At 36.0% G+C, this 16,727-nt stretch overlaps 1 protein-coding gene across 8 annotated transcripts in view; it reads right to left on the bottom strand.

Moving 5' to 3' along the window:
- LOC106064970 (microtubule-actin cross-linking factor 1, isoforms 1/2/3/4-like) overlaps positions 1–16,727 on the bottom strand; it is a 184,831-nt gene that overhangs the window by 118,040 nt on the left and 50,064 nt on the right. For 2 of the 8 annotated variants that reach the window (XM_056030219.1, XM_056030227.1), the window contains exons 5-8: positions 16,521–16,568; positions 13,527–13,616; positions 11,752–11,829; positions 6,406–6,498 (exon numbers count right to left, since the gene is read on the bottom strand). In XM_056030219.1, the coding sequence (XP_055886194.1) occupies positions 6,406–6,498; positions 11,752–11,829; positions 13,527–13,616; positions 16,521–16,568 (309 nt within the window). The other 6 variants (XM_056030218.1, XM_056030220.1, XM_056030216.1 and 3 more) reach the window with 6 other exon arrangements.

The following is a 16,727-nucleotide window of genomic DNA, read 5'->3' as shown; positions in this document are numbered from 1 at the left end:
CATGTACCATTTCATAATATAAAACAGAAGCAGCCAGTGTTTATAAACATGTGAACAGTGTTAGTCCTAATGAAACAAAGTACCAAACACTATGACTGCCACCAGAGGAATGTACTAAGACCAGGTTCCAGTCTGCTCTCCCTGTTGATAGTGCCTGCCTCCCATGATATCCACTATGCTCTTAATACTATCAGCCCTACAAGTCAGCACTCACGGCTGGCTAGAATGGGAAAACTGGCTGTACGCGTGCACTGGGAGCTAAGGTAAACGTTTTTTTCCCCCTCGCCTTTTATTTCTCAATTATTTTCTATTTGAAAACATCTCCAAGGTGATTGCAGAGAAAAGGAAATGAAATAATAAAAAAAAACATTATAGAGAAAACATAAACACGATAGAAGGGATTCAACTATATAAAAAACTGTTGGTAATGACAGAGGTGTGGTATTTATAGAGATAGACATGGAAAGAGGGGAAACTAAGTAAAAAATGAATAATTTTTTTTTCGGTGGAAAAAAAAAGGGGGGGGGGAGGAAACTAGGAAAGGGGCAAACATTAAACACTGGATGCATTTCTCTGGCCCAATTCTTTAAGTGACTCTCCCCCCCCCCCCCCCCACCAGGGCTAACGTATCTGTAATTCATAGCCAGCTAAAAGAAAAAGTCAAAGAAGTCGTATGCCATATAACAAACAAAAGAACTCTGCTGCATGGCAAACAGAAGACATACCGTCAGAAGTACTAAAAGTCTAGCAGGAATCTCTCATTGTGAGCGTTACAGTTGATGTGGAGAGAGAAGACACATGAAGAGCAGGGGCAGATACTTGGAAGTAACAGTGAACAACGTTTGGGAAGGGGCAAACAGACAAATGCGTCTGGCACGAATGTCATGCTGCTCCTGAAATTGAACATTTTTCACCTTCACTAAAGAGGGAGATAACTGAAGATTGCCTGAAGATAGAGAAGCCCTGACGACTCGGGCATACGGTCATTATGATACCGGGGCTTCCCCGACGTCCGTGCAGGTGCATCAGCAGTGTGACAGTATCAACATGTTATCAGCTTAACCATGATAACTCATGAGAAACACCAAACAAGAAACTGTACAAAATAACAATAAACAAAGAAAACAAAATAATGAAAGAGAGAGAGAGAGTGATTCACTTTCTAACAATCATATCAACCTAATCATGAATGTGAACTACTTTGGAGATGTGCACCTTGCTTCCGTCCCAATGACAAACACAACTCCACTTCCAACACAGAAACAAAGATTACTTTCAAGTGTTGATACAGATCAAAGAAACAAGGTAAAAAAAAAACATCCCACTTTATATGGACCTATTTCTAGTGCCACTGTTCATTGCATACATTGAACAATGTTTATTTGTAGAAGGCTAGAAACATAACGTGAGAGCGTTCCTCTGCATTTGTTTCAAACTATGGCCTTACCCTCGGTATCCCCAAATACATGCGACCAACTGCCCCCAACCTTATTTCTATTAATATACTGTAAAATGCCTAACGACTTGACGACGGACTTCCTCTACGGACTGTTTACAAAAAGTGTAACAATGTAAACCAGAGTCGCCATCTTGCAGAGCTGGATCACAAAAATAGCTCCTACACCTGTATACTGCTGCCTTGTTTATCAATACAGCGTTCCCATAGTTCACCACAAGACATGTAACTATGAGCTGCCATGGCTTACCTTTGTACTTAATAATGTATTACACGGGTCACTGCCAACCAGCAGACCCTGACTAATTCATTTTCTAGTAGTTAGCTTTCATTGACTATTTCTGTGCGTCATAAAATCAGAAAATGATTCCATCATGGATTAAAGAGTCGCTGACTTTCACATACCCTCACATCTCATTCTGTCTTAAACAGGACTCGTTGCATTCCTCTCATTTACAGCACTACATGAGTGTGTCTGACTCGATAGTTCACTTGTCTGTCATGATGTACTTGACGCTCTTGAGACTTGCCTAGTGTCCACAAGTTACTGAGGTACATCCCAAATACTTTATCGAACTACTACAAGTACAGAGAAATGTTTCAAAACAAATATCATATCATTAACTCAAAACATGTATTAAACTAATATACAAAGGCATTAAACACAACCAAGTGTTCAGCTCAGTCTCAAGTTCATACCTAACAGCAGAACAAAGATGGCTGCACAAGGTAATAGAGATATATCATCTTTCTCACCTTTTTCTCTGACCTATCTTAAGTCTGGATGCTCTTCCCATTAAGAAAGATTACTCCCTGCCTATCACGGTATCATTCCCAGCTAAGTCAACAAATGTTTATTTACCATGGCACTGTGTATGTGCCACAGAGTCATGGCATTGGCTTTGTAATGTTTTCTTAAACTAGATCTAGCACTCATAATATTGGAATATTTAGGTGACATTATGATGCAAGGATGGTCTTAATAAGCCAACTCCATTATCAAGTCAAAATATTCTCCTAAACATGTAATCGATACGGTTTTGTCGAGCTCTGGCTAAATCGAATGAAATAAAATGAAACTTATATACTGTTACAACGAGACCAAAAAATTAAACAATCCATTGACTCTTGCACCAACATACGTGTCTAGAGATAGAATGTTGTGTTTCCCTAATATTATTTCAGAACAACGTCATTAGGCTAAGAAAACAGTGTTAAAGCAACCAAACCGTTTCAGTTTGAAGGACATTTATTGTAGTGGCCAGGCATCACTGGATCAACGTCACAGCACCCAGCCTTCAGCAGTTAGGAGAAAAGAAATAAGACCATCTTGAAGTCATCTTGACTTGAGCTTCTAGACGGCAGTGAAAAGGTGTGAGGCGTCTACTCTCCAGACATATCCCGACCATTACAAACATCTCATCCAGCCCACCCCTCCCACCCTGTTCACAAGAATCAAGATGTTTGTCTGTTCTTTAGTTAATCTAACGCGTTGTCTCCTTTCAATGATCTTCTCAACCGCATGCACACCCACTCTCTCAATGTTTCACGGCTCTCATGCTATTCAAAGCAAGCAAGTCTGAAAGGTTTTTTTTTTTGTCTTTTTGTGTGTGCCTGATTGTGCCATGCAGCTTACTCTATCAATAACTCAAGGCTTATCCACCAGGTAACCAAGGTATATCACTTAACACCTGATGACGAAGGTATAAGATCTAACTACAGCTGATGCCCGCTGCACCACACTTCATTGAGAAACAAAATCTGACCTGTCAGTGACTCACACTCTAATTTTTAAAAAACCCGCAAAACGTAAAATTTCCAGTAGAATTGAATCATTGAATAAGGGACACACTCATAAAAATGAAATTCCCACAGCAGTGAGATAAGCGCATCTCTGAAAGCAGTAAAGATACACGTTTGTTTTACAAGAAAGTTTATGAAGCCTCAGTCAGAATACCAACAAAGTGAGTTCTAGGGGTCAAACAGTCTGAAAACAAAAACCTATAAACTTGCAAAATCACATTGCGCCTATTACAAGCAAAACAAGGTTACAAAGACAGTTTTTTGTGAAAACACAAACTCAAAATCGGCCCCCGAAGTGGTCTACCTAGAGTCTTCACCAGGATTCAAACACCGGATTTCTGGTTCCAAGTGCTTTACCACTCAGCCACAGCATCTCCATATATTCATTTAGCGTACACTTGTATTTATTTTTAAAATAATTATTAACCTTATCCATACATTCAAAATTAATAACATGTTACATGTCATAAAGAGAATCTAAAAAAGAGTTCTTCTTCTTACAAAATTAGATAAATTGGCAACACGAAAAAAAAAAAAAAATTCTTGACCTATTTTAGTTAGGTCGTGAGCTAGTTAGAAATGACTTGAAAAACTTGGAGTAGGTCTACTTGGACCAGACATTACCCTCGCAAAATAAAATTGATATCTCCATTGTCATTTGTCATACAAACTAGACATAGATCTAGCTAGATCTAGACCTAGTTTTAGATCTAAATCTAGATTCAAGATCTATGTCTAGGTCTAGAACTAAATCTAAGTCTAGGTCTAGAACTAGATCTAAGTCTTGATCTTGAAATAGATCTAAGTCTAGTCTAGAATAAGATCTAAGTCTAGATCTAGAGTTAGTTAATAAATGGAAAATATATTTTATAATGAACCATTGACACTTTTACCATTGTGACCTTAGATGCAAATTTATTTGTACCAATGCGTGAATCTATGAATGAAGCTTGAGTTATTAATGAAAAAGTCAATGAGTGCATAGGTGTCCCTTTCGAAAGAGACTCCAGTGTTTGTTACAATTAATAGTGAATAGTTGTAAAAGTGGTGTAAGTACGTTTTTGAAAAATCTGCTTGCATATATAATTTAAAAAATTAGATGGTTCACTTTCGGAAAAGAAAAAAGTAGTCGATGCATCAGAACTTTGAATGATCTAAATTCTAAAATATCATGATGTCCGATTTTCATTTTTTCTTATAGTTTCTGAGATATAAACGGGACTGACAGGCCACACAAAACTAATAGCGTCTTTTCCCCTTTCGGGTGGCCGCTAAAAAAAAAGTGGACACAAAGAAGTATTTAACGATGGGTGATAATCCGGAAGGTGAGGATGACGCCACAACGCTACATTGAACATTGAATTTGTTGTTGATGGTTTACAATGAAGAGTTGAGCAGACACAAAGAAAGACATTGAATTAGGCTGGGCAGGGGGGAGACAAAGGTAAAACTCTTGACATAGCCATTGTTTGATTATTACGAGACTGGCAGCGATGATGGAGCTACAGGAGGAGAATGAATGGATGATTCAGGCTGACGTGAAAGTTTTGATGACTGACTCATGTTTACATTAAGGGGGGGGGGGGGTTCCAAGGTTCACGTCTGAATGATGATGAATGACATGGAGTGGAATTGTTGAATTCGGGCGTTACAAAGAATGCCCATGTGTGATTAAAAGGGTTAAAACAAAGCAGATTCAGTGCTTCTATTGCTAAATATTTTCAACTACATCCTGGACACTAAAGTTTTACATACTATGCTATTAGAAAAAAAAAGGTAATATCTTTTCTATTACATTCGCCAATCTAACAGAAAAAAAATGTTAGCTAGTTTCATGAGACCATAATCAAGGTTTAAGACACAATGTGGCCTCACTTCCTTAGAGCACCGCGGATTTGTGGCCCTTGTTTATTGGCTGTTGTGCAACTAAATGATCGTAACACGTTATGGCATGTATATAAGACTGTGATGAGCACAAAATATTTCTCTACAACTGTTATATAAATGTATAGCAAATAAGTCTTACGGTTAAAAAAAAAAGCCAAGTGACCGATGAACAGACATGCTCATATGTTAAATAACGAATGGATGTTGATGTGACATATTTTCAGTGATTGCTGATGTTTGCACTAAATATACAGAGAGAAGCAGTAAATGAAACAAAATTTAAAAAAAGAAGTTAGATGTGTAGAAAGGAAATTAAAAACAAAAATCTGGGACAAGAAATAGAGTTAGTACCTTGCGCTTCCTTACAGGAGGAGACTGAAATAAGGGAGAGATAGAGTGAGAGGTTAATTGGCGCAGTCAGACATCAAGGGTTGATGTGAGGGAAATGAAGTATGATCATATGAATGAGAGTAAGTCCACTTAAATGTGTGACTAGAGGTAAATAAACCAGTCTCAATGTGTTCATATCACATGGGCATAAACTAAAACAATTGATTCAAGAACACATCACAGAGAAACTAAATGAATAAGATTAATATTGTTGACACATTTTAAAAAGTGTGTTAAACACATAGAGATAATAAAATGTTTAGTAGATACACACAAACACACACACAATGAAGAAAAACTATGAACTAAGTAAAGGACTAGCTCAAGCCTAGAGATATAGAGCTCATATTTAACAGAGGGACAAAGTGTGATACTAAATGCCCAATGGTGATATGGATTTAGGTAGGCATGAAGTGTTATGTTAAGAAACAGTCAATAATAAAACAAGCAAAAAGTACCAGTCCGCTTGTTAATAAGTGTGTGTGTGTATGCACACCTGGGTGTGTGTGTGTGTGTATTAGTGTTTGTACATGTTTGTTCACTTGAATGCACTTTCAGTGGTGTGTATTTGATGTTCTTGTGTTGTGTTATTTATAGTTACATCAAAGGTATTGGACAATAGCATTGTATGGATGACATGTCTGTTTAAATATGACAAACATCTACACTGCAAGCCAAGGCAGAGCAGTTATGACTGATACATGACATTGCCAAATGGTTTAACAAACAGAGGTGAAGGTAAAGTGCGTACTGAATACATTTCAAATTCCAAGTACATTTGTTTAGATTGTCTATCTGGCAAAATGCTGTGCCCTGGCGCTGTACACACAAGTGAAGCACTACCTTATAGAGTTAAGGCATTGACTTACCTGGAAGTGGAGAATGATAGTCCATATTAGACCCAATGTAAGTTTCGGGTTGCCATCCACAATCTCATCTGAACGAATATTTACAATTCTGATCTGTTTAAATAAATAAGGGGTGAAAAACGTGCTAGTAATTTGTAGCGAAAGCTCAACACTTTATCTAAGAATATGGAAAATTAAGAACATAAAACCAGTTAGCTTCGCCAAGTTATTAGCAATACCAAAGGCTTACAAAGGAAGACAACTGTAGAAAATAAAAATGACCAGGTCTTGAAGTAAATTATCTTTCCTTGTGTTTCCCAATTTTTTTTCCCGCAGGCATTTTGTGTCTAGTGTTTTCTATGAAATGCTTAGAGTTCCTACTTTGTCATAAACATCCAGTGATCTATAATACAATAGATATTAACAATCACGTGTTCGATCTGTATACAATAATTGTTCATTTATCTTATCTTATATCTTATCTTATATAATACAGACGTTACTTCAAAAAAGAAGATGATTACGTCCTACGCGTCATGCATTTAGTCATGCATATTAACCAATGACTTAAATTCTGCCAAGTCACTGGTTTTCCTGGCTAGCTCAGGCAACCCATTCCATGCTCTAATAGCACTAGGGAAGAAGGAGTATTTGTACAAATTTGTCCTAGCATATGGGACGAGGAATGTGCCTTTATCTTTGTGTCTTTCAGAGTATTTTATTAAATTTTGTTTTTGTATTTGAAGATTATGGTTCAGTGTTTTATGTATTATTGCTACTTTACTTTTGAGCCTTCTGTCCTGAAGGCTTTCTAAATTTAGTGATTTTACTAAAGGTGTTACTCTAGTCAAATGTGAATATTCGTTTGTTATGAATCGCACTGCTCTATTTTGTGTCTGTTCTAGTTTCTTAATGTTTTCTTGAGTTGAGGGGTCCCAAACAGAGGATGCATATTCTATTATTGGCCTAACCAAGGTTAAATAACATTTTAGTTTTATGTTCTTATTTGATTTATAGAAATTTCTTTTAATAAATCCTAATGCTTTGTTTGATTTTTTTGTAGTTTCATCAATATGTGGATTCCATGACAGTTTTTCATTTATTATAACACCTAGGTATTTTGCGTTTTTAGTCTGTGTTACTGGTTTGCCATGAATAAGATAAGTGGAATTAATTTGTTTTAGTTTTTTTGTTACTCTTAACAACTGACATTTTTCTGGGTGGAAAGACATGCTCCAATTTGATTCCCATTTCTGTAATTCATCTAATTCTCTTTGTAAAATATCTGTGTCTTGTGTTGTTTTTATTGTTCTATATATTATGCAATCGTCTGCAAATAATCTGACTTTTGTTCCTGAACTAATGCAATTTGGTAAATCATTTATGTAAATTAAAAATAGTAGTGGACCCAAGACTGTTCCTTGAGGTACACCTGAGTTTACTGTTATCGGTGTTGATTTAGAGCCATTTATTATTACAGTTTGTTCTCTCCCTATCAGAAAGTCTTTAATCCACTGATGCAGTGGACCATTAATGCCGAAATATTTTAATTTTTTAAGCAAACTATGGTGGTGAACTTTGTCAAAAGCCTTAGAAAAATCTAGTAAGATAGCATCTATTTGTTCACTATTATCTAAACCTTTTGAAAAATCATCAATTAGTCCTATTAGTTGTGTTTCACATGATCTATATTTCCTAAAGCCATGTTGGTATGGTGTGAGGACATTATGTTTGTCTAAGTGGTTTATGATGTTGCTACATATTATGTGTTCTAGGATTTTACATGTGATGCTGGTAAGTGATACTGGTCTGTAGTTTCCTGGGTCAGATTTTTCTCCTTTTTTAAATAGGGGGGTGACATTAGCTTCTTTCCAGTCCTTTGGTACTCTGCCCTGGTTAAGTGAAGCCTGAAAGAGTATTTTGAACACTGGGGCTAGCTCATTACTTAGTTCTTTGAGTAATCTAGCTGGAATACCATCAGGTCCAGAAGCTTTATTTGGTTTGGTGTTGGCTAATAGTTTTTGAATTCCATTTTCTTGTACTACTATATCTTCTATGTTGTCTACTTGGTTCAAATTCAGTAATATGTCTTTGTCTCCTGGGGCTGAGAATGCTGATGCAAAGTATTTGTTTAGAATGTTTGCTTTAGTTTCATTATCATTATGTATTATGTTATGTTCATCTTTTAATGGCGCTACGCCTGTTGTTTCCATTTTCTTAGACTTAATGTATGACCATAGGTTTTTGTTGTTGTCTTTAGATATTACATTGTTTATGTATTCACTCTGCAGCTGTCTGCTTACTTTTTGGGTTAAGTGTTTAATTTTTATATACTTTTTGTAAACTCTTTCTGCATTAGTTTCTTTAAATTTTCTATATAGGTTTTCCTTCTGTTTACAAAGCTTCTTTAGTCTATTATCAAACCAGCATTTATTTATTTTGTTTGATGTATATTTAGTTGGTATTTGATTTTCTATAATGCTTTTAAGATGGTTTTTAATGAAATTCCAGAGGTCATCGACTGGTTGGTTAATGTCTTTTTCTAATAAGAATGTTTGTTGAAAGTTTAATGCAGCTTGGTGTAGTTGTGTTAGGTTACATTTATTCCAGAGTAAGATTTTTCTTTGGGGTTTTGTATTGGCTACTGCTTTTATCTGACTGTGTATTTTTATGATCTCATGGTCTGATAGACCAGGGATAATATCATAATCAACTACTAATCCAGGTCTGTTGGTTAAGAAGAGATCTAATGTGTTGTTTAATCTAGTTGGCTTTTTAATGATTTGATCTAAACTTAGGTTGTGTAAAGTTTCTATGAAAAGCTCATTTATGTCCTTAAGGTTTTGGTGTTTATCTATGGTTAGTGTTTTCCAATTTATATCAGGTAGGTTGAAATCACCCATAATCCAAAAAACTGCATTTTTATTTGTCTCTTTAAGTGTCGTAATCTGATTACATAGTTCCTGCATGTATTCTAAACTAGAATTTGGTGGTCTGTAAATGCTGCCTATTATTAGGGATGTTGAGGTGGTATTAATTTTACAAAATGTTGATTCTATATTTTTTGAGTTAGGTAAGGTAATTTCTTCTGCTAAAAGAGTGTTTTTTATTGCTAAAAGAACTCCTCCATGATTATCAGCCCTATCTTTTCTAAAAATTTCATAATTACTATTGAAAATTTCTGCGTTATAAATTTCAGGATGTAGCCAAGTTTCTGTGCCTGCAATTATGTCTGGTTTCTCACATTCTAATAAAATTTCTAAGTCTGCTGTTTTGTTCCTAATGCTTTGAAAATTTATTACCAAGGTTTTAAGGTATTTTGGTGTTACTTCTTTAGTAGGTTTGTTTAATGAGGCTGTTGTATTAATTTTAGTAGATTTAGGTTTAACAGGAGTGGATCTGGCTAGTGGTTGGTAAGTTTGGTTTGGGATGGTGTTTAGGATGTTGTATGGGTTAGAAGTGTCTGCATCAAAGGAATCAAACAGTCCTGATGTAAACTGAGGTAACCCACACGGTACACAGTGCCATGATGCATCTTTGTTGCCTAAGGCATAATACACAGGTGTATTCATATGGAGACATGATGCATGGTACCATTCATCGCAGGTGTCACATTGAATGGCTTTCTGTTTCATGGTGCATACTTTTTTGCAGATGTTGCATCTATCTTTAGATAGATAGATAGCTACGTTGCGATTAGAAAAAGTAAGAAACATTATCAAATACTTATTCCCTGTTGTTGAAACCCTTAGTTAATTATTTTCCTTATACATAGTTAGTCCACCGTGTAATATTTCACACTTTAAATGCTTCCAGAGTACAGTTGACAGAATCCTCTCCTAGAACAAAATGACTCCAGAGTTTCCATACACATTTCTGTTAGAACATTACTTATTTCCAATGCTTTTTTTTTTTGTAAATATAATAGGGTGCTGGTACTCAGTGATGGATTGCCCAACTTTTTAACTACTAATAAATTAATAATAAACGTTAAATTACAAGAAAAGTTATAAAAAAAATTCCACACATTGAAAAGGGTGCAGGTACGCCGTACCGGTGCGTACCGTCACAAAAAAAGCACTGCTTATCTCAATCGGACATTGCAGGGGATGAAACAATATTAACATTCAACGCCTGTCCAAGAAATATGCATATACAAAGTGAACAAGGGCCACAGAGTAACATGTTAGTTGGACAAAAACTTTTTCTAGACTAATAGATCTAGTGACTTTAATGTGTCATTTGAAACTGTCCTTTTATTTTTGTTCTCTATGGGGAACAAAGTGTTGCAAATAACATTGAATAGGTACCCTTACTTTTACTTGAAATCAAGTATGCATATATAGGTAACTGTTACAAGGATGAGTGCATTCAATAAAGATAAGCTGATGTAACAAAAATAGATACAAGTAGCGGAGATAGTTCAAAAGTCATGCCTAAAAGAAATCTTATAGTCTACATTTGGGAAGACAGCAAATCACCTCCACGTGTGTACGACATTGCAAAGGTAAAGGTCAGAGGTCATAATACACGTACAGCTATTTTCAGTAGCAACAATAGTATTAAAGAAGAGAAATAAGTACACAAAAGAAATGGAATAAAAAGCTATTTTTTAAAAAGCCACTTTTAAGTGCCATGATGACAGGAAAGAAAGGGTTGCCTGAATAAGTTCAAGAAAACAAGTGAAGTCTTCAAACATGAATATGAAGAACTTTATAGGCACACAGAGAAACATTTGATTTCAAACACGTTGGGGATTGATAACCAACAAGCACAAGGAAAAATAAAAGATTCTTTTTGAAAAACAAAGATGACCTAAGGGAACCGCTAATTACTGCCAATGATCTGAAAATGGCAGGGTTTAGCTGCCTTTCTGCTACATAAAACAAAATTAATTAATGAGCACTAAACGATTAATTTGTTGGTTCATTTTTGGATAGATTCACTGACTCTGAAAAATACAACTTGATTCAACTTGATCCGAGTATGGAAAGTGGGAGAAAAGACATGTCCAAATGTAATACCGGTAAGGGGAATTAAATCCATGTCTAGTACCATTTAGTTTCTTTATTTCAATATCAAACAAAATAATTAATCACCAATAATTAATTAAATAATTGGTTTAATTTTTTTATTGATTCGTGTCTTGTCAGGTACAAATGAATAATTGTGCAAAGCTTCAACTTGATCTGAGAATGGGAAATGGGAGAAAAAAACATGTTCAAACATTTGACCAGACAGACAGACAAGAGTGAGTTGATATAAGCTTTGTCAAACAAAAAGGGAAATCCATTCAGAAGTTACATCATATTGTCTGATTACCAATACATACTAGATAGTGCATATAGGACTAAATGAGCTACTTACCCCTTTCAAACGTAGGTAGTCGAGTGCTATCTGGACATTCTGTATTTTATGAAACCTCATGTGTCCCCGTTCACGAGGCTAAAAGAGACACACAAACAAATGGTCAACATGTAAAGCAAGACAAACAGAAGAGCTAAACTAAACATATCTACTATAATGAACTTACGGCCAAGTCTTAGATGAAAAGTAAAATAAAATTTTAAATGGCACAAAGTGTTCAGAAAATATAATTATTTTTTGTAGTTAAACAACTTAGTCTAACCTATCACCCTTCACCACCTAGTATGGTCAGCCGTTGGGGCACCACACATGATCTGACCACCGTTTTCTTCATTCCTCTCTGTCTTTTGCCTTAGAATATCTATCAATACCATGCCCGTCCATTCTTTTATTTTGTCTTCTCATCGCGTTCTCTGTTGGCCTCTTCTTTTTTCTGGTACTGTTCCTTGAAGCAAGGTCTTTGAGAGCCCCGTGGACTTTGTGTGATATGGCCATTAAGTTTCAGTTATATGGCCATTGAGTTTTAGTTAGCGTTTAGCAGTGGTTAGCAAGTCACTGTGGGGCCCAATAACCGTAGTGTTCCTGTTTCTAATCTCTTCATTTGTGATACCTAGGATCTTTCTAGAGCATCTCTATTCCTAGCAATATATTGAATATACATTCTTATCAAGTAGATAGGGTATAAAGGGTAGGCATTCTTGATCGTTTCACCTTCTTAGATTTTGATGTTTCTTGTAGTTGACTCAACTAATTAGCTTTGAGTTCCAACGAGAACATATGGCTTCAAAGAGAACCTCACTTACCAATATGTCATGTGCCAGGATTTCCAGCAGAGAGATGAGGTTGTGCCCATCACGAAGGTCTTCATAGAGAACCTCACTTACCAATATGTCATGTGCCAGGATTTCCAGCAGAGAGATGAGGTTGTGCCCATCACGAAGGTCTTCAAAGAGAACCTGACTTACCAATATGTCATGTGCCAGGATTTCCAGCAGAGAGATGAGGTTGTGCCCATCACGAAGGTCTTCAAAGAGAACCTGACTTACCAATATGTCATGTGCCAGGATTTCCAGCAGAGAGATGAGCTTGTGCCCATCACGAAGGTCTTCAAAGAGAGCCTCACTTACCAATATGTCATGCGCCAGGACTTCCAGCAGAGAGTTGAGGTTGTGCCCATCACGAAGGTCTTCAAAGAGAACCTGACTTACCAATATGTCATGTGCCAGGACTTCCAGCAGAGAGATGAGGTTGTGCCCATCACGAAGGTCTTCATAGAGAACCTGACTTACCAATATGTCATGTGCCATGACTTCCAGCAGAGAGATGAGGTTGTGCCCATCACGAAGGTCTTCAAAGAGAGCCTCAGTTACCAATATGTCATGTGCCAGGACTTCCAGCAGAGAGATGAGGTTGTGCCCATCACGAAGGTCTTCAAAGAGAGCCTCACTTACCAATATGTCATGTGCCATGACTTCCAGCAGAGAGATGAGGTTGTGCCCATCACGAAGGTCTTCAGAGAGAGCCTCACTTACCAATATGTCATGTGCCATGACTTCCAGCAGAGAGATGAGGTTGTGCCCATCACGAAGGTCTTCAGAGAGAGCCTCACTTACCAATATGTCATGTGCCAGGACTTCCAGCAGAGAGATGAGGTTGTGCCCATCACGAAGGTCTTCAGAGAGAGCCTCACTTACCAATATATCATGTGCCAGGACTTCCAGCAGAGAGATGAGGTTGTGCCCATCACGAAGGTCTTCAGAGAGAGCCTCACTTACCAATATGTCATGTGCCAGGACTTCCAGCAGAGAGATGAGGTTGTGCCCATCACGAAGGTCTTCATAGAGATCAAGAATGCGACGTCCGGCCTGATGAAGGATCAATCAAATTAAGAGTTGAAAGCAAGGTTGATACAAACATACAACTTAAATCTAGAAATCTAGTGGGTACTAAATATGTGATTTCTTTTATTTGATCTACAAAGACATTTTGGAATACGAAGTACCATAGTACAACAATTAATACAATTTTTAATAGCGTGTTATAAATCATTGATTACTTGAAGAGAGAGAGAGCTAAAAAATACAAGCTGAGAATTGTAACATAAATATTTCAAATGTATCAAATGCAAATTAGAAAGTCAACAGATGTTGCCATCAAAATATCGCACAAACATCAAACACATTCCAATAGCAGTAACTCATATAAGCAGATTTTGACAACAAATCTATTGCAGGTCAAGGTTACACATGTAGGCTCGAGAAGTTAAAAAAAATATATTATAAGGTTACATTCCAATTAAAACATTGAAATTACGAAAGGGTTGCACGAATAATGGAAAACACAAAACTATACAAACTAGGAGAGATAATCATCATTAAAAGTTTACTTCGGACACATGGAGTGATTAGTAGAATGGTATAACACAAAACAATCCAGGACTATGATTTGAACCTGAAGCCTAAGCTGTATAATTAGGAATTATCTTATCTATTAATAGTATTGAAATTACCATGTGCTACAAAACTGGAGATACATGGTAAGACACTAGGTTTTGACCAAAACGAAACTTGTATAGATATTGTAACCATAGAAGTGTTACTATTGTAACCAGTCGTGCAGAGTGAGTTTAACTAGAGGAGTTCTTCTCTAATAAACTACTCTCTTTTTGAATTCAAATTGTTGATCGATCTACGACCAGCAAGACAAATAGAAAAAAAAAAAGCTTATATTGAGTGAAACTACATCAATTATTTGGAATCAATCGTGCAGTTCATTTTTATACCATTTGTGCGGCTGGAAATGTTTGTATTAATGGATTTTGTTTAGTGTATTTTTCAAGCTTATAGCATGCTCAATGCGCTATGGTCCAAAGCCCTTTTGTGGACCAATTTGAGGGGAGAGGGGGTTGTCTGGGAGGGGGTTTCCGTCTGCTTTTCAAAAGAAAATTTAAAAAAAATAAAAATAATAAAATAAAATGAATAATAAAAAAAAGCTTGTGTCTGAATTCGAACTATAGAAATCAAACCGCCACGATGGAAGGCTGACGTGCTAGCCACTGAGCTATTCAAGAACTAACCAAAATAGAATATTGTTAGATTTTTAAGCAAACGACCTAATTCTCTATACAAGGCTTATCTCCCCAAAGCGTAGTGTATTTTCCATATACAACAAAATTAATCAATTACGACTAATTAATGAACTAATTGATTAATTTTTGAAGTAGATTCATGTGTTGTCATCGACAACGTTTCAACTTGATCCGATAGCGGATTGTGAGAGAAATAACGTTTAAAATATTCCACCCAGACAGACAGAAAGACAGAGTAAGTTAATATAAGCTTTGTAAAAGTCAGACTCCAGTAATATCAAAGTTTTAACGACTCTGAGATAGCACTGCACAAGGCTCGTGTAGATCTAGTTAGAAGAAATGGCTAAAGGATCAGAGTTAAACCTTTAGGTCTGAAAACTCTAACGATATGTATTTTCTAATCCATCAAGTCTCGGAAATGAAACCGAAAGTCTGATAAACATACAATTGACTTTGCTAGACTATAAATGTTTTCTTAGAATTATAACTTTGCATTTGTCGCCATGACATTGAATTTAGAATTGGATACACAGTGCATATACATCTGTACACAGGTTTCAACCTTGAGTCTGTCATGTTGAGAGCTATGATCTACTAGGAAGTCATATCTGAGCATTTCTTATTAATTGTAGCCAGGTCAAAGCTATAAACATTCAAAATTGACAATATAGTAGTACCCATACAGTTGGATTCTAAACATAGTACTAAATCTATCAATTGTAAGTTTGGGTGTAACAACTATAATGCTAAGTTGTATAAACATATATTTTAAAACTGAAAACACATTTAGGTGTACACAAGTGCAAGTCATCAAATTCAACAAACCAAAATAGACATCAAGGAAGGAAAATGTATAACACGACACAACAATTAACTGTATGCAGAAGAGACTATGCATTAAAGCAGTGTTTCCCAAACTGTATACCGCGGTACCCTAGAGTTCCGCGAGGCCTGAATAGATGCTCCACGAACTATTGGAATAATTAATTGGGAGGCCACCACTGAATTAATCTCGATAAAAAAAAAGTGTTCCGCTAAATACTCAAAATGTGCAAAGAGTTCCGCTAAGTAAAAAAAAAATTGGGAAACACTGCATGAAAGTCTTAATGCTAATGCAAGCAGTGAAATGATCACTAAGATGTTCTGTTTAGATTTGATCGATGCAGTTCCTTCAGTGTTCTGCATGTGTGTGCATGGAAATATTGAAATCAAAATGACATATCACGTTTGTAAATATCAACTTTGAACATAATTTCTAGATCATAAAATTACTGGACATTAAAACACCTAGATAGTGTAAAGCTTAAATTGTAAAGAATATCTACAGCATATGAGAGCTGCACTGCACAAAATTAAACATAAAGTAAAGTTTTACTTTGAGTTTCAGTATTTTAAAAAACTTCTTTTACTTCTCTCCCCCTCCCCTTTTTTTTTAACCAAACACGAAAACTAAAAAAAAAAAAAAAAAAAATCTGTTCTGAGGTTTAAAAATGCAATAATAAGTGAAGCCACGAAAAAGATCAAATATAAACTGTTTTAAAATCAACTTTTCTGTTTCTCTTCTAACATGACAATGAATCCACATCAACATAGAGGAGAGGTGCGTCTCATGCAACAAAGGATGCATCAAAACAACATGCATCAACAACTGAAAAAACAAAAGCAAACATTTCTCTCAAACCTGTGTGAATCTCCAATGCTGCGTGTAATCAATTGGAAAAGGACACCACTAGAAATAAATACACATCCAACGTAAGTCAAAGAAAATGTGTTCACATTACTGATTGGAGCTATTGTTAACTGTAATACAGTGCTTCCAGGCTCTCAGCACCTCTATGCTTTGAGTTGTATATATAAAACTTATACATTGAAACATTTAGCATTCGTC

This window comes from Biomphalaria glabrata, chromosome 5, assembly GCF_947242115.1.
Source record: "Biomphalaria glabrata chromosome 5, xgBioGlab47.1, whole genome shotgun sequence".
In the NCBI taxonomy this organism is placed as follows: domain Eukaryota; kingdom Metazoa; phylum Mollusca; class Gastropoda; family Planorbidae; genus Biomphalaria; species Biomphalaria glabrata.
Note: the sequence above shows the minus strand (reverse complement) of the source record. Positions and strands in the feature narration are given on the sequence as shown.